Source organism: Balaenoptera acutorostrata, chromosome 15, assembly GCF_949987535.1.
Source record: "Balaenoptera acutorostrata chromosome 15, mBalAcu1.1, whole genome shotgun sequence".
Taxonomy (NCBI): Eukaryota; Metazoa; Chordata; class Mammalia; order Artiodactyla; family Balaenopteridae; genus Balaenoptera; species Balaenoptera acutorostrata.
The window spans coordinates 41,343,065-41,366,958 of NC_080078.1; the positions used below are offsets into that span (position 1 = coordinate 41,343,065).

General features: G+C 49.5%; 1 protein-coding gene across 2 annotated transcripts in view; it reads left to right on the plus strand.

The window, feature by feature from the left end:
* The window catches only part of DTD1 (D-aminoacyl-tRNA deacylase 1), a 111,909-nt gene that overhangs the window by 82,246 nt on the left and 5,769 nt on the right, over positions 1-23,894 (plus strand). The window contains exon 5 of one of the 2 annotated variants that reach the window (XM_057530036.1): positions 20,927-21,094. The exons of the other annotated variant lie outside the window; for it this stretch is intronic. Coding sequence (XP_057386019.1) covers positions 20,927-21,079 — 153 coding nt within the window. The 3' untranslated portion in view covers positions 21,080-21,094. The remainder of the gene's footprint in view (positions 1-20,926; positions 21,095-23,894) is intronic. 2 annotated transcript variants of the gene reach the window in all.

Consider the following 23,894-nt stretch of genomic DNA (forward strand, 5'->3'; position numbering starts at 1 on the left):
ATTTCATGAGAAGCTGACTCTCTCAGTTTTTCTACAGATATTTATCCAGCACCTGCTTTGTGCCAGGTGCTTCTAGACACTGCGATATGTCAGTGAGCTAAACAGGATATGCACAGAGTGTGTATCATGCATGGTGTGTTGGGGGTGTGTGTGTGGAGCTCTGGGAAACAGTACATACATAGACAGGTGTGTCAGGTGGTGACGAACGTGATGGAGGAGAGTAAGGCCGGGAAGGACGGGGTGGGGGGGTCCTGGTGGGCCGTGTTTTTAGGGAACCGTTTGCATCAAGGCCTGAGGGAGGGAGGAGCAGTGTCTTGGGACAGGCGTTCCAGGTGGAGGGAACAGCCAGTGTGGATCCCAGAGAGGGGCAGTGCTGGGTGGGTTTGAGAAACAGCCAAAGAAAAGTGTGTCTAGCAGGGCACGTGGGATGTGAGGGTGGTGGTGCTGGTGGGAAGGAGGTGAGGGGTGCCAGGCCGGGGACGTGAGGCCTCAAATCCGAACTGCTTTAGAATTTAGGACTGTGGATTATTACAGAAGGAGCTTCTGATGAGGAAGCAAGCGCTTCCCCATGCTGGCAACCCAGGCCGGACTCAGTGAAATAGAGAAGAAAAAGGAGGTTCATTATGTTTGTAGTAAATAAATATAGTGTTTTGAATGATGGGTTCACAGTCTTCTGACAGCAACGAAGAAGGCAGTTTTCTAGAAATTTGAGAAAACTTGTTTGCGGAAGGCTGTTTAATCTTAATTCCTCCTTAATCTTTATGCAAGTCTTCCTGACCTCCTCTTCGCCTACTTCTGAGGTCGTTCAGTTAGTCGTTTCTACCTTTAGGCAGAGGGCCATTTCCCAGAAGAGCAGTCTCATGCCAGGGGCTGGTTATCCCTCTGAGTTAGTAAAACCCATACCCCCGCCATCTGTGTTCGAAGCTGAAGTTACATCTCAGGACGAGAACACATTTCCTTGACTCTCAAAAGATATTTGTTCATTCAGTAGTTGATTTGTTCGTCTTTCAAATATTTATTGATTGATTGCCTGCTGTCCCATGCACGGTACTGGGACAAAACAGAGCCGTTCCTCACTGGTGGTTCAGACTTGTGGGGGTGAGGGAGGCGTTCTCCAAATAGTCCTACAAATAAATACGTAATTGTCAACTGCGGTAAATGCCATGAGGTGTAAATACAAGGGGTCATGTGAGTGTGGATCTGGGGTCCTGGACTCAACAGGGGTGTCAGGAAAGCTTCCCTGAGGAAGTAGAGTTGAGCTAAAGAATGAGGAGCATGAATGAGGTGAAGTGGGATGAGAAGAGCATCCCGGGGGCAGAAGCCACGTGTGCATAAAGGCCCCAAGAAAGAGAGCAGGTGACTCTGGGGTGTTCTTCTGAAATGGCAGGGAAATGCATCACAGTTTTTAGATGCATTTAAATACACTCGGTGTGTAAACAGTCACCCTTTGAGCATCTGGAAGGACCCTTTTCCAGAACAGTTTACTTTCCTAGAATAGGTAGCTGAATGCTGTTTTTTTTTTTTTAATTAATTAATTAATTTATTTATTTTTGGCTGTGTTGGGTCTTCGCTTCTGTGTGAGGACTTTCTCCAGTTGCGGAGAGTGGGGGCCATTCTTCATCGCCGTGCGCGGGCCTCTCACTGTCGCGGCCCCTCCCGTTGCGGAGCACAGGCTCCAGACGCTCAGGCTCAGTAGCTGTGGCTCACGGGCCTAGTTGCTCCGTGGCATGTGGGATCTTCCCAGACCAGGGCACGAACCCATGTCCCCTGCATTGGCAGGCAGATTCTCAACCACTGTGCCAACAGGGAAGCCCTGAATGCTGTTTTTGTTGTCTGCTCTCATTTTATTTCCTAGTGTTTGGACTTCTAGCTACGATGCATTCACAGAAATTCCCTGAGGAAAGACTTCCTTCTAGGGGAAGCAGTGCTGGATCCTGCAGAGCCCTGTGCTGGGGAGCTCGGAAGTCCTGGCCCCCCGCTCACCCACGATGGGGGTGGGGGAGGGACATGGAGCCCCAGTGGCCAGGAGGGGAGGACTGAAGGAGAAATCAAAAATGCAGAACCCTCTGAAAGCATTACAGACCATCATGGGTTGAAATTAGAAGCAGTGTGTGCATTTTTAATATTCTGCTAGGAAAAGGCCCGTAGCCCATCAATGTTTAATGCCTGGATCATAATAGAGAGCTGAGCAGCTCTCCCTGGCCCCGTGGGTTCCAGCCTGGTCCAGAGGAAAGAAGTCGGGTTCTATTTTAGGCCTGTCTTTGGGACCTGGATCCCACTGTGTAGCGAGACCCTTGAGATCTGAGTTGCCTTTTCTCTCCCCTATGAATGGGTCCATCTGATAGAAGAAAAGTAGTTTGCTCTGTGTTATGCACCCCACCCCCTTGTATATATGTTATGTGCCGTTTTCAGGGGTTATACACAATTCGGTATTTATAACTTCTTTTACCAGTTTTCTCTCCAGATTTTTGTAGAATCAATTGTAGACTTTCTTTAGGGTAGTTCTGTTAGGAACAGAAAAAGGGGGTAGAATACACATTAGCCGTCCCCCCCCCCCCCTTTTTAGCATTCATGTGAGCAGTGATGCGCTGAGATTTTCGTCTGCTTGTGGATGAGTGACCCCCTATCCCCAGGGAGATTTATTTGGACAGCGGCGTGTGCGGGGGCGTCGGGGGACAGGGAGGAGTCTTTCGTCACTAATAGTGTTTACAACTGCCAGTGCACGTTGACAGTAAAGACCAGGGTGACTTTTAGTCAGTTTTATGATTGTTTAAAGCCATCTAGACTAGCACCGTCCAGTAGAGTTTTCTGTGATGTTGGGAGTGTATTGCGTCTGCGCTGTCCAGCACGTTAGCCGCCGGCAACTTGTGACTAGTGAGCACTTCAGATGTGGCTGGTGTGAGTGAGGAGCTCGACATTTAATTTCACGAAGTTTCGATTTAAATAGCCCTGCGTGGCTGGTGGTGACCGTCGTGGACGAGTGCAGGGCGAGGCAGTGCCCGCCTGTCGCCTGCACCCTTGGCCCTGCTGCTTGGAGGACCTCATGCCTGGTGACCATCAAGCCAGCTCTCGGGCTGCCCCTCACCTTTTGGTGTCGGTGCCACGAATAGAGGCAGGAGACAGACAAAGTGTGCCCGTGACAAACATGACCACCTCGCTTGCAACTTAAGGTGCAGCGCCGAGTGTATAAAAGAGCATACTCTTATTGAGTGCCTACTGTATTCCAAAGATGTGTGCGCCATGTCGGAACCGTGCCCTTCTCTGTAGTTTATTCCTCACTCGGCGTGCCCACGGCCAGTGCAAGGACTGAAGGAGGTTCCCCTCTTCCGTGTGTGATTTGATAGTAACATGATGTTTGCAGATTGGAGGCTTTCTTTGTCAGAGATGGAGGTAATGAAATGGTCTCTGACTTCGTAGGGGTAAGTCTCTGGCATGTGGTGTGTTGGTATTAATATCAGCTACACGATCTCTGTATCTTTGCCTCCTCTGGCTGTTTTCCAGTGGGAATGCCATGCGTCTGGGGCACTTGGGGGTGTCTGGGACTCGTCAAGGAAGAAGAGGTAGAGAGTCTCCTCTGCCTCTGTCACAAAGTTGACTGATTTCGCCAGAGCAAGGACTAGCCCGACTAGTAGATAGGGTCGTTGAGGGAAGAGGACAGGTGTTCTGCCAACCATTGGTCTGGTTGTCCGTGAGGCCAGTGGCCTAAAGGGACGTCCTGGAGGCAGGCTCATCAGGCTGGAAGAGAGAACTGTGGCCCCAAACTGGGGTCGTAGCAGCTGACACCACCAGCCTAGGAGTTCCACTTACTTTTACAAAATCTGCCTGATGGTCTTCCTGCCAACAGGATAGAGCTGCAGATGAATTAATCAGCCCTCCTCCTTAAAATACCTCATACCTTGAACTCTTTTAATTTGATATATGCTGCTTGTACATTTGCACATTTTCTGGAAACATGACATGGATATAGATTCATCTTTTCTGCTTTTAATTGGCACCTGAGTAACCATGACTCAAATTTTTGATAACTGGTAAATTTGGTAACAGAATTATTCTTTGCTTTTCTTTCTGACCTTCTGTGCCTCTTCCTTGTGGTAGTTGGGGGTGGGTGGGAAGGGAGGGGCTATTTGTTCTCAAGACTCACTTATATCAACGAAGAGAAAGAGGTCAGTGAATAATGTTGTTGTTTTCTACCAGCTTTTGTCCAAAAACTGCATCTTCAGCATGAGTCATGCTTATTTCCTGTAGCTTCTCTTCTCGCTCCTTAACTAAACACCTTGAAGGTACCAACCTTCACACCCACTGTGTGTTCAGTGCCAGTGTGGTGTCCACATGGGAGCGGACTTGTGCAGGGTGATGTGGGAGCAGAGGTCTGCAGCATCGTTGGGAAGGCACGGCGCTGCGTTAGAACAGGATAGGTTAGACCCGGCTGACTGGGGGGCAGGTACCAGCCACATCTGGCTGTGGAAGTTTAAATTCACGAAAAGTAAATAAAATAAAAACACTTTCCTTCTTTATGGCTGAGTAGTATTCCATTGTGTATGTGTGTGTGTGTGTATATATATATACACACACCACATCTTCCTTACCCAATCGTCTGATGATGGGCACTCAGGTTGTTTCCATATCTTGGCTATTGTAAATGACGCTGCAGTGAACAGGGGGTGCAGTTAGTCTTTTTGTATTCTTTGGGTAAATACTCAGAGGTGGGATGGCTGGATCATATGGTAGTTCTGTTCTTAATTTTTTGAGGAATCTCCTTACTGGTTTCCATAGTGGTGGTGAGTATGCTGTAGGGTGTATAGAAGTGGAAATATAATGTTGTATACGTGAAACTTATATAATGTTATAAACCAATGTTACTTCACTTTAAAAATAAAATTAAATGAGGATGGTAGTACAACAAATGTTTTTTCCTTAGCCCCACAGGCCACATTTTCAAGTGCTCAGTGGCCACATGTGTCTAGTGGCTGCCGTATTAGCAGAGACCAGGACATTTCTGTCACAGAGCAAGTCCTAGCGGAAGGGCTGTGGAAGGCATTTTGGGGATGAGCTTTATTTATCCAGCCAGCAGGTATTGTTGAGCGTCTCCTTGTCAGGCCCTGTTTTGACTGCAGGGCCACCATGAGAAACAGGGAAGGCCTGGCACTCACGGAGACCCCCGCGTAATAAACATCAGGACATCTGCGCCCACTGCTGCCTGGGGCCCCGGGTGCTCCTGGGGACGGTCCCTCTCGTCCAGGGACAGCATGTTTTACCCAAGGGGAGAGTGGCTAGTGCTGCAGAGAAACAGCCCAGCACATCCTTGGCATCGGTTTCGTCAGTGTTCTGAGCTCCATTTTCTTCCATCTGGAGAGCGGGGCTTTTAGCACCTGTCCTGCGGAGCAGCGGTAGAGGCGCAGAGAAAAGAGGTGTTTGTAAAACCCAGTGCTCAGCACCCAGCATTAGATAGAGACTCTTACTACTCTAATCTTTTCCATCACAGAAATGGTTTAGAAGCTTGAAAAGCAACTTCAGCTGGAGGCAGGGGGAGGGGTGGCCTTTTCCGGGAACAGGAACCCCGGGGTCAGGTGCAGCTGCCTCGCCCCATCCCAGCATCCGCGAGGGATGCCACTCGGCTGAGAGGATGCTCCCAGTGAATCCCTGGTGTAAAGGGGGTGCTGTGCAGACTGTTGTTCTGTCCGTGTTTTTTTTGTTTTTTTTTTTTAATTTTATTTATTCATTTATTTATTTATGGCTGTGTTGGGTCTTCGTTTCTGTGCGAGGGCTTTCTCCAGTTGCAGCAAGCGGGGGCCACTCTTCATCGCGGTGCACGGGCCTCTCACCATCGCGGCCTCTCTTGTTGTGGAGCACAGGCTCCAGACGCGCAGGCTCAGTAGTTGTGGCTTACGGGCCTAGTTGCTCTGCGGCATGTGGGATCTTCCCAGACCAGGGCTCGAACCCGTGTCCCCTGCATTGGCAGGCAGATTCTCAACCACTGCGCCACCAGGGAAGCCCTGTCCGTGTTTTTATAGATGTTTTGTTGTTTACACCCAGGCTCCGTCGGCCTCTGTGTCAGAAGCACATCTTCACGCACGAGCTTCTCTTAGAATTCTCCAGGGGAGCAGAACGTGGGCTTCGCTCCCAGCCCTGGTGCATTTCCCCGAGCTCAGGACTGCAAGTGTTTGAGCGAGTCAGGTCACCTGCTGGGACAGCCCCCTCGTCGGGGCAGGGGACAGCAGCCTCTTGCCAAGGTGAGACTGGATGGCCAGGTGACACCTGCAGTTTCCACGTCTTTCTCCTAGATCTTGTCTGGTCTCCCCAACCCTTCAGGTCATGCTGACCCCAGGTGCCTGCCCTAGATTCGAGGGTCCTGTGTGGGTGATTGAAATGCACTTAGTGAGGAAATTCTCGGGACTGAATGGCATGTTCCAGCAGTCTAGAAAAGAGTTACTGTGCTCGTAGGTGACTGTAGTTTTTTCTTGTTTTTCATTAAAAAAAACTGAGAAACTAGAGGAAAATCTTGTACTCAAGACAGAGTACATCTTTTAAAAATGATTAAACAACATTACAAAAAAACCATTGAGCCAATGTACTCTTCTTTTTTTTAAAATTTATTTATTTTATTTATTTATTTTTGGCTGCACTGGGTCTTTGTTGCTGCGCGCGGGCTTTCTCTAGTTGCGGCGAGCGGGGGCTACTCTTCATTGCGGTGCGCGGGCTTCTCATTGTGGTGGCTTCTCTTGTTGCAGAGCACGGGCTCTAGGTGCGCGGGCTTCAGTAGTTGTGGCATGTGGGCTCAGTAGTTGTGGCTCGCGGGCACTAGAGCGCAGACTCAGTAGTTGTGGTGCACGGGCTTAGTTGCTCCGCGGCATGTGGGATCTTCCCGGACCAGGGCTCGAACCCATGTCCCCTGCATTGGCAGGCGGATTCTTAACCACTGTGCCACCAGGGAAGCCCCAATGTACTCTTCTTAATGCAACAATTTTAATTTCTTCTTTATAGTCTTTTCCAAATATTCACATAATCTTTGTTTTGGTGTAATCACCACGGACTTCTTCCAGTTAAATCTTTTCTTAAATATCTTCAGTGAGGATGACTGATTTTTATATTTAGCATTTTTGTGTTTGTATATTAGTTATTAAGTCAGTCTACTATAACTTACTAACTTTCCTTTATGGTTGGACATCTAGATTATTTTTAATTTTTTCACAATTGTAAGTAATGCCAAAGTGAACATCTTTATTCTGATTTTTATGTTTTTTTTTTTGATGTAAGAGAAATTCTAAGAAATGGATATGAACACATTCATGGCTCATATGTATAAGCAAGTCAGTAAAACTTCATCAAAGCACACATTGAATTTTACTGTTCTGTTAGGCTTTTCTAGAATCTCCTGATGTGTTTGTTTTTAACAATAACTACATAGCTCAGTTCTGAATTGTTCACGTGAAATGACCTGAACTTTTTATTATGGAAACATTTCAACAGCTTAGACACATGTAGCAGGTAGAACCCAGTGGACCCAGCGTCCAGGTCATCATCACCCAGTTATGGCACCTCTGATACCATCTACCCTCCCGCCTTTGGTTTTATTTTGATGCAGATCTCAGTACTCGCTGCAGAATTGTTTCGTCTCATTGATACCTCATTGTGGTTTTGATCTGCATTTCCCTGAGGATTAGTGATGTTGAGCATCTTTTCATGTGCCTGTTGGCCATCTGTATATATGTCTTCTTTAGAAAAATGGCTCTTTAGGTCCTCTGGGGGGTATCATATCTTCTTAATGCCTTCTGATTGGCTTTTTAAATGTTCATTTCTATTTGCCGAATTATCTCTGCTCGGAGTCAGTTGTTCTGTTTATTCTACGTGATCCTTCTCTTTTGAGCTGTGGATGCCCCCTCAAGTATCTGGATGTTTCTGGCCGTCTGTCCGTACCTAAGAATGCTGACCGGAGTAGGTTAGGTAGTTGGTAGGTAGTTAGCTTTACAGGTTGGTCGTTTTGGTCTCCAGTGGGTCTCTTCCCTGAACAGGAGGACAGTGGGGCACTCAGCCTACCTGCATATGTGGGCAGGAACCTCAGAAAAACAGTGCAGGGGCCCTGCTTGACTCAGGTTTTGAAAGGGTCTGTGCAAGAAGTGGAAAAAAGGGCACTTAACCAACGGCAAACATGAGAGACTTACAGCAATTCTAAGAACGGCGTTTTTGTTTTTATTTGTTTGTGTTTGTTTTTAAAAGTTATTTTTATTTCTCAACCATTTTGCACCCCGAGGACGTTTGGCAGTGTCTGGAGACATATTTGGTTGTCACAGCTGGGGGAGGGGAAGCGCCAGTGGCTTCTAGTGAGCAGAGGCCAGGGATGCTGCTGAACACCCCGAAGTCCACGGAACGGCCCTCACGACAGAGCATCCATCTGGCTTCAAATCTCACTACTGCTGCGGTTAAGAAACACTGATCACGGCGAGCGTAGCCCTTTCATAGGGCAGTCAGGGCAGGGTGAAGGACGGACCTTCTTCACATAAGAACCTCGACAGCAGTGCCCATTTGGGGTGAAACAGGGCTTTCTCATAGTGCAGGGCGGTGCTGATGTGTTAGGAAAAGCACCTGCACTGTTCCTGTGTCTGTCTAGAAATACGTGTCTTTTGAGGAAGGAGAATCTCGAAAGTAAGGTGGCTCTGAGCATTACTTCTGTTCTCTGATTTCACTGTTAGCAAACTTCCTCGCAGAAGGCGAGACTTCCTGGTGGCTTCCTGAAAAGGGACTTGTGGCTGATGACAAAGGTATCTTTGGGCGGGGTGGAGCAGCCTTTGTTTGTACCAAAACTATAGTGGGCGCTTTTATAAATACGTTTTCTCCCACACAAATGGCATTCATAAAGAAAATAGTAGTGATAACAAACGTTAGATTTCTGAGACAGTTTGCCTGCTGTGTCCCTGGCTCCTAGCGGGGGATCTCCGTCTGGATCCCAGGACCGGGAGCTCTGCCTCTGCTGGGGGCGCCTGGAGCCGAGGTTTCAGTTGAATTCCCAGAAGCGCCGTTTTCTCTGACGGGCTGCGTACTCGAGAAGTTTGTGCTCAGTAGTGTTCTCTCCTTACCTGTTCTGTTTGGAGGCCAGTCAGGTTGTTGGAGCCGCTTGGGCAGAGCAGTGGCTGAAGATGAGGTGCTGTCGCTCGTGTGTGTTCTAGAAACATTTATTGCATAACCTGTGGTCGCTGAAAAAGGACGTATGTAACGTGCGTGTGTACAAAGCCTACCGTTAGGGTGACCGCCCCCCACTTTCAGATGGGAGCCCCAGCCTCTGCCACCCAGGGCCGTCCCGGGCCCTCCCCTCACAACCCCCTGCCTCCCCTTGAGACACCCCAGTGCTGTGTTTTGTGCTGGTCCGCCCACCCCTTTGTCCCAAGCGGCTTCAGCCCACGTGTGTGTCCCTGGCTTTCTTGTTGGGGCTTGTCTGCTGCATGTCGTTCTTTTCTGTCGGGCTCGGCCTAGTGGTGGGACCCTCTCGTTTCAACACCCTCCGCCACCAGACAGGCCCTCGGAGCTGAATTTGTACTGTTCTCAAAGAGCTGCTTTTTTTAATTGGTGAAGAGAGGGGAATTCTAGGGTTTGATGGCTGCAGCCATAAATTTTCCGTAGCAACACCTCAAATGGTAAATCAGTCCGTACAGAATGTCTCATAATTTATTTAAATCCTCTTTCTGTGGACATTTAGATTGCTCCGCAGTTTTTACTGTTGTAAAAAGCAATTCAGTGAACACCCTTTTGGATGTGTCTTTATGCACGAAGCCACTTATTTTCCACGAGATAAATTCCAGGAGGTGAAATTATTGGGTCAAAATGTGCAGACACTTAGTGTTTGAGATGTGCGTTGCCACATTGCGCCCCTAAGGTCCACATGTACTCTCCATCACCAGCATTCAGTGTTCCTTTCCTTAAACCCTTGCGAAGGCTGAGTATTATCATTGTTTAATCCTTGTCAGCTTGATGACTCATAAATTATCTCGTTGTTTTTATTTGCATCAATTGCTAGTGAAGTGGCACTCTTTCTCCTAAGCTTATTAGGCATTTGTGTTTCATCCCATTTAAAAAGTTGCTTGTGAATCTGAATTTTAGATCCCGATAAGTTTAATTTCTCATTTATATTTTATATTTTCTTCTTCACCAGTTAGTTTTGGGACTTGTCACTCAATTTTATTGGTTATATTACTTAATACAGTTTCTTTGTTACTCTCTCAAGAGGCTGGAGTTCTCTGTAATTTATTTATGCATTTATTTTTTAAGGGTGGGAATGGCCATAAAACATTCTGGATACTTGCAAGTTTGGGAACGTCCTGGTTGATCCGGGAATGTTTGGGTCGCCAGCTTTTACCTTCAGGTTCTACAGGTGTCATTCCGGTGGTTGGTTGGCCTCCTTCCTTCCCTCTGTCTACGCATCTGTCTGTCATCATGCAGTCATCCCTTCGTTCATCCAACACACGTGTCACCAGTGTTTTACTGCATCCTGGCTCCCTGCTGGCATTTAGTGGTGTGCCCTCCGTGTGGATTTCTTTACCTAAATTTCCCTGTTGTTACCTCCAGGATATACTGGAGCTCATGGGATGTTCTTCTGTAATGTCTTTGCTTATTGCTTTTTCGGTATCTGCTCTGATCTCTCCTTTTCTCCCATCCTACATATGACTTACAAGTTTCTGTTGTCTTTGCTTATTGTCTTTTCCTCTGAGTATTGGAAGGATTACATGAATTCATTTTTCTGAGTCATTAATTTTTTTCCATAGTCTTGGATCTGTTGTAAACTATATCTACTGTATGTGTTTTCTTTCTTAAACAAATTTTAAATTGCTTGTTAAAGCAATTATGTGCATAACTAAAAATCATTTAGTACATAAAGGCTTGTAATGAAAAATAACCTTTTCTGCCTGTTTTCCCTCATCCTTGTCCTCTTCCCCATAAGCAAGTGCCTTTAACATATTTTAAGCTATTTCTTTGGGTGCTTCCCCCTCTGTCCCTAAATAATAAACTTTTACCATTTCTTTTTTTTAAAAATAAATTTATTTATTTTATTTATTTATTTTTGGCTGCGTTGGGTCCTCATTGTCGTGCACGGGCTTTCTCTAGTTGCGGGTGAGCAGGGGCTGCTCTTCATTGCGGTGTGCGGGCTTCCCATTGCGGTGGCTTCTATTGTTGCGGAGCACGGGCTCTAGGCACACTGGCTTCAGTAGATGTGGCATGCAGGCTCTAGAGCGCAGGCTCGGTAGTTACGGCGCACGGGCTTAGTTGCCCTGCGGCGTGTGGGATCTTCCGGGGCCAGGGTTCGAACCCGTGTCCCCTGCACTGACAGGCGGATTCTTAACCACTGTGCCACCAGGGAGGCCCAAACTTCTACTGCTTCTTGATGTGTTAAGTTCTGACATCATTTATTTCATGCTACTGTAGAGGGGGAGCCAGCACTGCTCATGCCGCACACCCTCCCATCTTTCCAGCGTTTTGATATCATTTTAATGGAATCAAAAAATAGTGTTTATGTTGCCATGACCCTGTGACTGTGGGTCACCACAGGGCCCAAGTCGTACCCTATCGTTTTTTTTCTTGTTCAGCCTTTTGCTTTTCTGGGAGTATGTACTTGTCTTTCTTCTCTTCTTGAAATCTTGTTGGAAGCACTGTATTTTCTCCTCCTGCTCCCAGACCTCTGAGCCCAGGCGTTCTCTTTCGAGGCCCTTCCTGCGGGAGCCCCGTCCTCCAGAGCGCTCGCCCCACTCCCCTGCCCTGTGGACGGGTGGCCACCCCCTGCCCTGCCCCCCGGCCCGGCTGCCGAGCACCCTGGCCTTGACTTCTCTTCAGGTTGTGTGCACTGTTTTTCTGGGTCCCACGTCTTCATTATTTTGCACAATAATTCTTCATTGTTCCAAATCTGTTCTGTTGGCATTTGTACAACATGTAAGAGCCAGTGGGGCAGAGAAAAGGTCTCCCCTCTTTTTTAAGATTCTTGCAAATTGAAGAAACATTTTGAATCATTTAAGGAACACTACTAGTTTAAAATGCTTGTGAACAGTTTTCTGGTACCAATTATGCGTTGGAATACCAAAGCTGAAATTGTTTTAGTGTCTCCTGAAACTTCGCTACAGCCCGTGATTATTAACCAGACACGTGCCAAGAGAGACTCCAGCCTGAGGCAGATGGCTTTTTGGTTTGTTTTTTTCTTTTAATTTTAGAATTTTATTTATGTTTTTATACAGCAGGTTCTTATTAGTTATCTGTTTTATACATATTAGTGTGTATATGTCAATCCCAATCTCCCACTTCATCCCACCACCCTCCCCCCCGCGACTTTCCCCCCTTGGTGCCCATACGTTTGTTCTCTACGTCTGTGTCTCTATTTCTGCCCTGCAAACCGGTTCATCTGTACCATTTTTCTAGGGTCCACATATATGTGTTGATAATGTTAATGCAGATGTTGATGAAGTAGGTGCCTGTTATTTCTGCCCGCAAAGAGCAGCGGCCTAGAGAGGAGGGGGAGCTGATAGCTCGGCCGTGGGGCGGGAGAAGCCGGCCTCTGGCCTCCGAATGCCACAGCCACTGCTGCTTCCTCAGTGGCGGGGAAATAGTTAACTTCTCACCCATTACTCTCGAAATTTTATAATTAGCCCCCATCGAAGGAAGAGCCCAGGCCACAGGAGTGGGTTGTGTCGTGTTAGAAGTGCAGTTGATACCTTGTCCCCAGTGGGGTTAGGGAACGGAGGGCAACATAATAAAAATCCTGGCTGCTAGAATATATCGTTTGCCATGTATATGGGTGACCAGTTTTCAGAGGATTCACGTATATAGTGAGATGTCACAGGACTGTACTGCATCCCTCAGCGCCTTCAGTGGGAGTGGAATCCTCATCACCCCCATGGCCCTCCTGTGTCTGGGGTGCCCGCCAGTGGAGAACACAGGTTAACACGGGGCCTGTAACACATAACAAATGATCACGTTAAAATGTGGCTCATTTCAAAGCATGTAAAATGCTTCTGGTTTGGGTGCCCCCCGAAGTGAAAGGCTTTTGCTACAGGTCTTCCCGGTACAGGAAGCACGGTGAGGGGTGGAAGCGAGACGGGGAGTGGGACCTGCGTGTCGGTGACCCCTGGGCACCCCCTGGGGGGCCGCGTGGAACACATCTCAGGGTGGGTGCCGTGCGGCCTGAGGGGGCTGGAGGTGGACCCCTAGCTCTCATTTCCCCCTGGCCGAGATCACATCCAGAAGTGCTTGCCTCCAGACATGTCTGCCGCCCACACTCAGGCCAGGTGCCCACCCTGGGCCCGGGGGCATCTTCAGGCCGAAGGTGCAGGTGCTCAGGCTGGAGGAGGTCAGAAGTCGTGGGCTGACACTGCCGGGACCTCTGGGCTGGGGGACATGCAGGCCCTGACAGCCTCTGCCGCGGTGATCGAGAAACCCACGCCTTTGCTGACCTCGATCCCATGATGGCCCGAAACAAGCCGCCCCGGGTCCTGAAGGCTGAAGCCGCCCCAGCGTGGGCGTGGACGGGAGCAGAGGAGAGTAAGGATAATGCGAAAGGCAGCCGGGCACCCCACCCTCACTGCCACTTCGCATGCCTAAGAGGGTTTTTGTAAACAATGGGGAATTAGAAAATAAAATTAGATTGCACGGATGCCTCCTTGCCTGACTTTTTCCTTTTTTAATTCCCACGAAAACCTCAAGCAGAGTTAATAATGTATGAAAATTAGGTACCATGTGTGCACTTTGCTTTGTAATGTTTTTATTAAGCAGCCAGTTGATTTAAAAATAACACAACATGACAGTTGACATAATGGCAGATGCTTCGGAGTGTATGGAAACATCCTCTTTGAGTGTTCTGTCAGATTTTCCATTACACAAGGACATTTTTAAAAAAGAAGCTTTCAGACTTATCACATGATATGAAATTATATCAAGTTACAATTTGATAAAACAAAGTTGCCCAAATATAAATTCCAACTGCTTTTTAAAAAATGGCTTAGTCAACTAGAGCTAATCTGTGGAAGTAGGTTTCTACAGATTGTTCAAAATTCTACAGTAGATTCGCACTCCTGTCTTCTCGGAGTTTTGCGAGTCTCATAGGCTGATGGGAATTTGCCTTTTCTTCTTCCCCCTTCCCACTCTCTGCCCTCTGGCCTGTAGGCAGCGGAAAGAAACAGGGAGAAGCAAAAGGTCATGGACCCAGGGGTGTCCAGTAGCTCAGGAGATGCCCCGCCCGTGGCACGTGGGCATCGGGCTCGGGTGGAGGCGCCCTTTCCCGGCCTTGAGCGCCGGCCTCCGTCATTCCCTGAAGGGTCCACCCCTGAAGGGGTCCCCGCCTGACGTGGAGGGGCTGTGGGCTGCTCTGGTCGCTGTGCGGGGCCTCTTGGGCTTTCCTGCATCTCCAGGCGGTGCTGGCAGGCCGCCTCCGGTGTGTGTGGTCGAGCGGAGCACCGGGATTCCACCTGACCCCAGGAGGCCCGTGGAGGCGGAGGATTGCTCCACTCCACGGTGCGTCTTGCTTACTGCCTCGAACGTGTTAGTTATTCAGCAACACAATTCTCTGGTGTCAGCGTGCTCTGCAGGGTGAGAGAATGGTCAACACGCTGGTTTCAATGACTCGGCACAGTCAGGGCGTCTTTTCCTGGCGGTGGGAGTTGGTGGACACAGGAAAGACAGCGAGCCTCGTGGAGTGAAGGTTCTAGTGCTGTTGAAAAGGGGTCACGGGCTGGTGGGTTTGGGGCATTTTGTCCTTTAGCTCCTGTCCTTCTAAGGGGACATGCCAGCCATGTCCTTCTTCTGCAGCTGCCTGTGGTCGCCCTCTCCTGCCTTCTGACGTCAGCAGGGCCACAGGTGTGGGCCAGCGCCCGCGGAGCCATCATACCTTGTGGTACTTTACAACGTAATTGCAGAGGGGACATTTGATCTTTATGACTTTCTTGGAATCTTTGCAAGGGGTTGGTTGGAACAGAACCTTTCCATCTACATCACGGTCTATAAAAATCCTAGTAACTGACTTCATGGGGCTTGCGCTTTTCTTTTGTTACTTTCTTCACTCTCTAATTAGATTTTGCTCATTCACGGGACAGAACAGTTTGGCAGGAAATAACCAGCATTAAAATAACTCAAAGGCAGGGCTGTACCTGGCATCGCCCTAGCAAGATCAGAGCAGGGTTGGCTGCCCCGGACCTGGGGCTAACCTCAGAAACCCCTGTCCAGGTGAGCTTCGGCCCCAAAGGAGCCAGGTCGACTGGAGGCTCGGCGGGGAGTCTGGTGGCCTGAGGCTCCTCCCAGCCTGGCCACTGCCTGGCCATGGCCTTGAGCTTGCTCTCTCAACTGACTCCACTTCCCTTGCGCTCAGAAGCAATCTGGGAGTAATACCTGCTCTTGACTTCTCGGAATGCTCAAGGTGACAAATTGGTTGTCACAATCTAAGGGGCCATTTATTTCCCTAGTGTGAAGACAGACCTTAAAGGGATGAAATTAAAATTTCAGGTTATATTCGTGGGCCCTTTGAGGAAGGAGTTGCTCCTTTTAGTCAACTGTAGTCTAAAAGAGAAGAAGAGGAAGACCTGAAATAGTTTTTGTGGGACTTATGTGAACATACAAAAGCATCTACAAGAAGCTGTAATTTTTCACATCATTTCCCCAAATCGTGTTGGAAGCAAGTCTGAGACATCGTCTCGCTCGGAGAATTACCCTTCCATCAGGGGTTCCTGGGCACCTGTTTTGTTTGGAAATGATTTGCAAAGAAACCATCTTTCTTGAACCCCTCCAAAACCACTTCTAGTGCCTGGCAGCTGGGTGGTTTGGACGTTCCCGAAAGAGGCAGGCGGGTGGTGGCAACTGCAGACACAGATCTCTCTGCCAGCTCCTTTGAACCCTTCCAGCCTGGATGGGTGTCCCCAGCTGCAGAGCAGAGCCCTTGGCTGAGCTTCCCCTGAACACGTGGAATCTCGGGGACGCCCAGAGTCTGACTGTACGCGGAGCGCGTCCTGGGAGCTTGTGGTGTCCACGGCGGCCTGGAGGTGCTCCTTCATTTAATGTTCTATGTCATCATCCACTGGATCAGCCCACAGGGTGAAGGGATCTGCCTTTGGAGATGCTTCAGCAGCGCTGTTCTATGAGAAAGACCGGGGCAGGTGGGAGTAACTCACATGTCTCAGAGCCCGTCCTCCGGTGCCCACGGAGTTTGGCGTCTAGAGGCCTGGTCCCATCTCTGCCTTTTGCACACTGTGCATGACACCTGAGCAAGCCCCCCACCCTTTTGAAGGCCCATTTCTCCTTTACTTCGATGAGTGTGCGATGAGATGCTTTGCTTTCAGCTGCACGTGCTCCAAACCTGGCCGAGTGTGGCTGAAACAGGGAGGAGCTTAGTGACCCCCCCCCCCCCCCCGCCCAAGAGGATGGCTGATTCCTCCGGCTCGGCTCCACCCCTCCCCAGAGGCTTCTCTGTACCCCTGGACACCCCATCTTCCTTCCAAGACCTGCCACCGCTCCAGAGCTCCTTGTCCGCCCCCAGGTCTCCATGCACCTCTGTTTATTTGGGAGAGAAACCTTTCTCTGAAGCCCCCTGGCGGTCCTCAGGTCCTGGTGGCTGTGAATGTTGTCCCCTGCCCATGTGACAGCAGGCTCAGACTGCTACTACTTCTGCGTAGAAGGCTGCTCATGCCAGCAGGGAGAGAGGAGGGAGCTGGAGGATGGCTGTAGTGTAGGCAGCCGACGGTGGCTTCTCCAGGGGACGCTGATGAGAATACAGCTGTTCCTGGGTTGTTCAGAGCAGTCGGGATCAGCTGGGCGGAGGTGCAAAGCGGGGTACCTATGGGGGGACTCTATCTACCCCATTGACTTTATACCTTTGTGCAGATGCTTGTTTAAAAAGAAAATGTGAATGCCCTGGTAGGGCTTGGGGGGAGTGGGCGGGGCTTGTCCTCTGCAGTGTGGCCGCAGTCTCCATCCTGCCCTAAAGTCTTATAGTTACTTCACTTATTTTGCTTCTGCCTGGTCCCTCAGGGCATTATTACATTTGCAGGCCCCGTGATAGAGCATTGTTCAACTAGTTTATTTGTACATTAGGCAATCAGAGCATGGTCATCTTAATTAAAAAGGAGGTTCTTTATTTTCTCAGTGGATTTAGGCGTGAGTCAGGGAGGTTTGGGTCTAGATATTCCAGCCCGCCCTCCTCTGGCCCCCCCTCTTCAGAGATCCGCCGTGAGAGGCATGGGCTGGTCTTGGGACGGTTACCTGGCCCCTGGCGGTGGCTTGTGCCTGGAGTTGCCTTTGGAAGGTTTGGGTTTCTCTTTAAGGCGCTAGAGCCTGTATGGTTTGGACAGTGTCTCCTTTGCAATATGGACACTCTCAGATGATTAAAAAGCAAACAAACAAAGAAACAAAAGTCCTCCATTTTGGTGTCTAGGTCCTGTGTTCACAGGCCTGTGCGGTTTTTATTCTCCTTGACGTAAGTGCGCTCGTTAACTTGAAAGCCGTGGACATGCTACAGGAATCTGTGTGCAGCACCAATTTCTTCTCTTCTTTTTCTTTCTTTCTCATTTGTTTCCTCAAAAAAAGAAAAATCCAATTGCTTTCTTGCCTTAAGATGTAAATTCCACATTTTGGCTGCATTGGATTCCAAGTTTTCCGAGAAAAGGCTTAAATTTATTAGGTTAGTTCACAATGTTCCCTCAGAGAACTTTTACTTTGAGGCGTGGAGCCATATGTGGTTGGGTTGTTTTAAGATAAATAATGAAAGAGAATCAGCATTACATCGTTTACAGAAACGCGGGCTGTGCCTGTCCCTTCGGTAATTGTCACTCGTGATTCAGTGATTCACAAGCTTGGTCCAGGGCGGTAGGGATGGAACTGGGGTGTAAGGTCGCGCTAACGTTTCTGCAGTTTGGCTCGGCGTTGATGGCGCCTCTGGGCCAGTGCAGAGTGAGACGGTGCCGTGGGGCCCCGAGCAGCCTCTGGGAAGGCTGCTTCCATTGGGAATTATTCCCCATCACCCTGCCAGGATCTGGCTTCTCCGCAGCATTAAAGAGTAGAAAGCGAATAACAGGTTGGATCACAAACAAGCCTTTGCATGAGATGGAATCTCAGCATTGCGGGAGCCTTGGTTTGGTTGTGTCACTGGCGATAGTCAACATTTTTTTTATATTTACCTCTAAAGAAGGGAAACAAAACTGAGAGGGCCTCTTTTGGAAATAAAGATCATGCTTTCTCAGCGTCTAACTTGGAACATGTTCACGGTTATATATGTGTATTCGTAGACGTATCCATCCACCTACAGATACGTACACATATAACACACACGTGTAAACACACATATAGACACTGATGTGAATGTAAACTGCTGACAGCAGAAGGAGACCATCACAGTTCCCTGCTGAACACTGATTCCCAGATGTCTGGATTTCATGAACTAGGGACATGAAATATAAAAAAGTAAGGGGCCAGCACGAATTGCCAACTTCATGTTTTCTAAGGTCATTAAAAATTTTTTTTGGTGATGGACACTAACTAGACTTACGGAGGTGATTATTTTGCAGTATGTACAGCTATGGAATCGTTATGTTGTACACCTGAAACTAATATAATGTTATATGTCAATTGTATCACTATAAAAAATTTTTTTTAGTTGTAAAATACACATAACATAAAATTTACCATCCCACCCGTTTTTAATTGTGCAGCTCAGTACGGTTAAGTACATTCACGTTGTGCATCCAAGATCATTTTGCAAGAAAAAGAGCAAGACAGAAGGGCCCCCATTTACCATCCTAATCATTTCTTAGAAGAAAGAGCATTTAACACCAAAAGAGAAACAAGAAAGGAAGGCTGGCATCTTGATGAAGGAAATTCCTCCCACATCTGCGGTAGAATGGCACAGAGAAAAATAATCGTTCATGGAAAAATAATCGTTCGCGGAAAAATAATAGTGCAGAGGGAAATATATAGCAAAGAGCTCTGTGTAGCCATTACTCAGATTTTTAAAATGCTAACCTTTTCGTTTAGCAGTGTATACAAGTGTCGAATCATTACATTGTACACCTGAAACTCATATAATGTTGCCTGTCAATTTTATCTCAATTAAAAAATGCTAGCCTGTTGTCATCTTTGCTCAAGATCATCCTGTTCACCGTGCCCGTTCCTGAGCTGTTTTTTACCAGGCCATGGCCAGAGGAGCTCAGCTTTGCCACTGAGTGCACAGTTTAGCAGTGATACTTTTTCACAGCAAGACTTTGTTGACGAAGGAAGCTGTGTGTTGGTTTAGATCCTGGCACGAGTCTTACCGTCAGTGGTCCGAGGGCCAGTAGCAAGCAGTCCACGTCTGACAGCGGTCAGCAGCTCTGTTCTAGAGCTGGTTTTGTTGTTATAGAAGTGAAAGCTGGCAGTTACAGTTGGAGCCCATATATATTCATCCCACTATGATCCCATTCTCTTCTCTTTCTCCCCAAAGTTAACTGAACTTGGTTTGTACGCTCCCAGTCTGTCCTCCATCTGCCCGTTAGCGGCACGTAGCGCTTTGTGAAAATGGGATCCTACTGTTAATGGCCTCTGAAGCTTACACTGGTTTGTCTTAACGTGGGTTTAGAGACGTATCTGTTTTGGTACATGTCCATCGGCTCTAGATGTCGCTCTGTGTGACTGCCACATTCTAGTTACCTGTCCTCCTACAGTGGACACTCAGGTTGTTTCTAGGTTCTTGCTAAATACAAACAACACCACGGTGCACATTCACAGGAGCCTTTCCTGCAACACGAGAGGGAATTTATCCAGGCGAGCTTTCTGGGAAGGGAGTCCTGGGTCAAAGGGGAAGTGAAGCCTTCATTCACAAAATTGAATTAGCTTGTTAACCAAGCCAGTTGTTTACTACAGCTGTTCAGGCACCTGGGGTTGGGAGGTGGGGGAGATAATATCATAAGTCCACCATTAATAAACCTGGTTTTCTGGGCCAAATTGAGAGCCGCTGATTGTTGATCTACCTAAAGGTTTAATTCAGAGTCTGAGAATAATAAAGCGATGATCTGGCAGGTTGGTTACAGTAACTTTTCTTTGCGTCTTTACGGGGCAGAGACCAGCGGGGAACAGCTGGCCCCTCCGTGTTTCCCCCTTTCCACGTGAATGGGAAAATGTTTGCAGACTTGGCCTGGGAGGCCCATGAACCTGGGTGTTGCCGTGTGTCAGGCTTTGTTACAGATGGTTTTTATGGTCCAAGAAAATCCCGTGGCCATGGCTTGGCCCATCTCCTTGGATGAGTTTCTTGGCAGGTCTTTCTGGGGTGGCCGAACCGTTGTGCAGAGTGTCTGCGGATCTGTCTTTCCGCTGTCCGGTCTGTGGTCTCTGAACAAGCTGGGGAGACACCCAGGGCAGAAGTGGCCCCGGGTGGCCTGTGGGACGTGTGCCCTGTGGCAGCGTCCCCGTGTAGCCACCACGCAGCTCTCCGGGAGCACCCAGGGTTTGGGCTGTGGACGAGTCAGGCTTCAGTCTCAGGACAAACCGAGGGCCGAGACGATGTCCCATGTGCCTGATGTACTTTATTCACAGCCTTCTCTCACCTTCAGCAAATGGTGGACAAAACAGTGAGTGGGAAGACAAAGTGGTGAGAAAAAGCTATAGAGACATCAAAGAAAAAAATAACAGACTAAAAGCCTTTTCATTTACAGGCTCTGCTCAGCCTGTCAAAGAAGGCTGTTAGTGGACCCTCCCCCAAACCCCGAGACAGGCTGAGCGGTGGGGAAATCTGACGGACGTCATACGTCTGATGAGTCTGTGTTAAGGGTGCTGGCGTCCGGCAGACAGACACTTGGTGTGGGACCTGGCACGTCGGAGCCACTGCGATGCCCCGTGTTATCAGACAGAAAGCGTTTTTAGTGGTTGCTGCCTGTGAAGTGATTGGTGCTTTGGACATACAGGCACGAGTTTACATTTGTAAAATAATCTTTTTCTTTTTCATGACCAGCTGTCGAAGCTTGAAAAGCAACAGCAGAGGAAAGAAAAAACCAGAGCCAAAGGGCCTTCTGAATCAAGCAAGGAAAGAAGCGCTCCTCGCAAGGAAGACCGCAGCGCCAGCAGCGGGGCCGAGGGGGACGTGTCCTCGGAGCGGGAGCCGTAGGGGGCCGGGGCGCAGGTAGGGCCCCCCCGGAGCTGCGTCGGCGCCTCACGTCGGGGGCACCAGTCGGGGTAGAGGACCGGGTGGCTTTGGAGGCAGAGCTTCTTTTATGGCGGCTCCTCGTGGCTTCCTGAGATCGGCTGCCTCCGGGGCAGAGAGAAGGGTTGAGACGCGCCCGCGTCTGGCAACGACTGCGGCTCCTGGCGCTTCTAGAGTGTTCCAGACGCGAGCTCCTGCCTCTGCGCTCTCAGCAGCTGCGGGAGGCCTCCCCTCACAGCCTGCATCCTTCACGTCCCCCGCGCGGCGCTGCCCGTTCACTTTCCCGAGACGGGAGTGCCTCGCGGTTCCCTGTGGCTCGGGTCCACCTCCCTGCCTGGAGGTCACAGGCCTCTGGAGCTTGTCCCAGCCGCCCGATGGCCCTCGGCTCAAGTTCCTTCCCCGTGAACACATCACATGGCAGCGTTCACAGGAGCAGGGAGCAGCGAGGGGACAGTCCCGCCAGAGCGCCGGGCAGTGCGCCGGTGCCGGCACCGCGGGCCGGGCGGACAGGGGCGTGGCCGTGGCTCCAGGGAACCAGGGGTCCAGGGCGGGACCTGGAAGGGCTGGTAGAGATGGGGCGACGGGCGCCGAGGGCGGGGAGTGGCCCAGCGGAGAGGAGAGAAGGAGCGCGAGTCGTGGGTTCGGGCAGAGGCGGTAGGGAAGGGACGTGGGGCTGTTTTCGGGAGTTTGTCTGAAGGCAGGGGCGGAGGAAGGGCCCGGGCCATACAGGGTCCGGTGTGCAACTCGGAGAAATGTGGGTTTTGTCCTGGGATCCTGGGGAACCTTTTGAAAGCTGTCAAGTGCACAAGTGACACAGTCAGATCCCGTTTCGAAAGGTGACCCCAGCAGCCGTGGGGAGCAGGCTGGAGGCGACAGGGCAGTTGCAGAAACCAAAGGAGCCAGGCCGGTCGTGCGGTCTGGAGCCTTTGGCTTGTGGACTGTGGTTCAAATCAAGTCAGCCTTGGGTTCGCTCTGGAGGTGCCACATGGCGAGAGAGAACACCCGTGAGATGGCTTCTGCCTTCTGAAGGGGGTGGGGGCCAGGGGTCTCCTGTGGAATGTCCCCAGGATGTCCCCTGCCGGTGCTGAGAGAGATTGCCGAGCCCACGGTGGCGGACCGGCCGGTAGACGTGAGTAGAGCAGACGGGCCGGGGGGAGATCTGGGAAAGGAGGGGTTGCTGAATCATAGTTTTATGGGAGCCCGTGTGGGATTGTCAGTCCTGGAAGGCCCTGTTGACTTTCCCCAGTCACCATGTTCTGTCCGAGTGTAACTCCGGGGAGGTGACAGCCGTGCTCGCGGGTCTGGGCTCACACGTGTCACACACTCAGGTGAGCGTGAAGCCGGAGTCACAGGGTAGCCCTTCACACTCGGCCTCATTTGTCGCCCCACCTTGTTCACAAGCCCCACCTTGTTCTGGACCTTGATGCTCTGGCCTCAAGCCGTTGGTTTTTATTCGTGAACTGAAACAGTTGTTATAAGTTAGGGAGAGTCTTCTGAATGTGGAATTTGGTGTATAAATAATGTTAAATATTCATGAACACACAGTAACCTTTTATGGGGCATTTATGTTACGTAAAACTTCCCCTCCAAGATCATGAGGATTTGCTCATCACTGACGTGGTCAGTTTTGTCGTCAGAAATACCGCCAGTGCTCTGATTCACGGTCCATCCAGAAATCCGAAATCGGGGGGTGAAACGTGCCACATATAGACAGTGCACAGGGTGGCTCTTTAGGTTAGTTTTCTAATCATGCTAATTAATAAAGTGGGTCCAGCGGTGATTCAGAACCTCGTCAGGTGCTTATTTGCATCCTACCAATTTCTGTGTGACAGTGAGTAAGTTATGTAATTTCTGCTTCCTTGGTTTTTCTTCTGTGAACTTAGTGAGTGAAGCCCATCCCGTCAGCGACGTGGGGAGATGCAGGCGGGTACGAGCCACCATGCCCAGCAGAGCACCTGGGTTTTAGCCACGCTCCCGGATTTGCAGACCTTAAAGGGGTTAGGCTAAGCGACAGCTGGTACTCCACGGATATATTGGGGGTTTTGCTGCCCGTGGACTTTTGTTGCCCCTTCTGCTGGACTTTGTCATCCCAGTCGACCCCCAAAACCACCACCCAGTATTCAGATGTCTGTAAGAGCTGAGTTACATGGTGACAGACAGAAGGTAACCTTGGCATTGGCCCTGTTCCACTGAAAAACAGCAGCCCGCCCGCCCCCAGTAAGGGGAGCTGCAGTTTTCATTTGCTGCAGGTTTCATTTACTTTTGTTTAAAAACGGAAAGAGCCCTGGGGAGCCTCACAGGCCCGAAGGGGAGCAGCTTTGAGTTTTTGAGGCACGAGGGAGAAAGAAGAGGCGAGAGAAAATGGAATGAGAAGCTGCATGATCTTGGGTGTATGCTGCTTTGAAAATGAGCTCAAACCTCCTTGGTTCAGAGGACCTCCCCAGGGTGCCGCCATCTCTCTGTCACATTGCAGACGTTTCTTATTTTACCAAATGGACGTGAAACTGCTAAAATTAACTTGTCCTTTGTCCTCTGTCTCATTCCTTCGGGCTCCTCATCTTGCTGGGAGGATTCACGGTTTTCTGTGAGGCTGCAGCTCAGTTTTCCCCCCTTTCTGGCCCACATCTAAAGGAACGAGGGCTACTTCTCATGAAAAGAGTGTGGTTTCTGCCTGTGATCACAGGCTGCAGTATCCACTCGTTTGAGTATTGACTTAACTGCCGTCGTGAGTGTGTGCACGAGAGGGGCGCACTTCGGGCCAGCACCCCGTGTTTCTGTC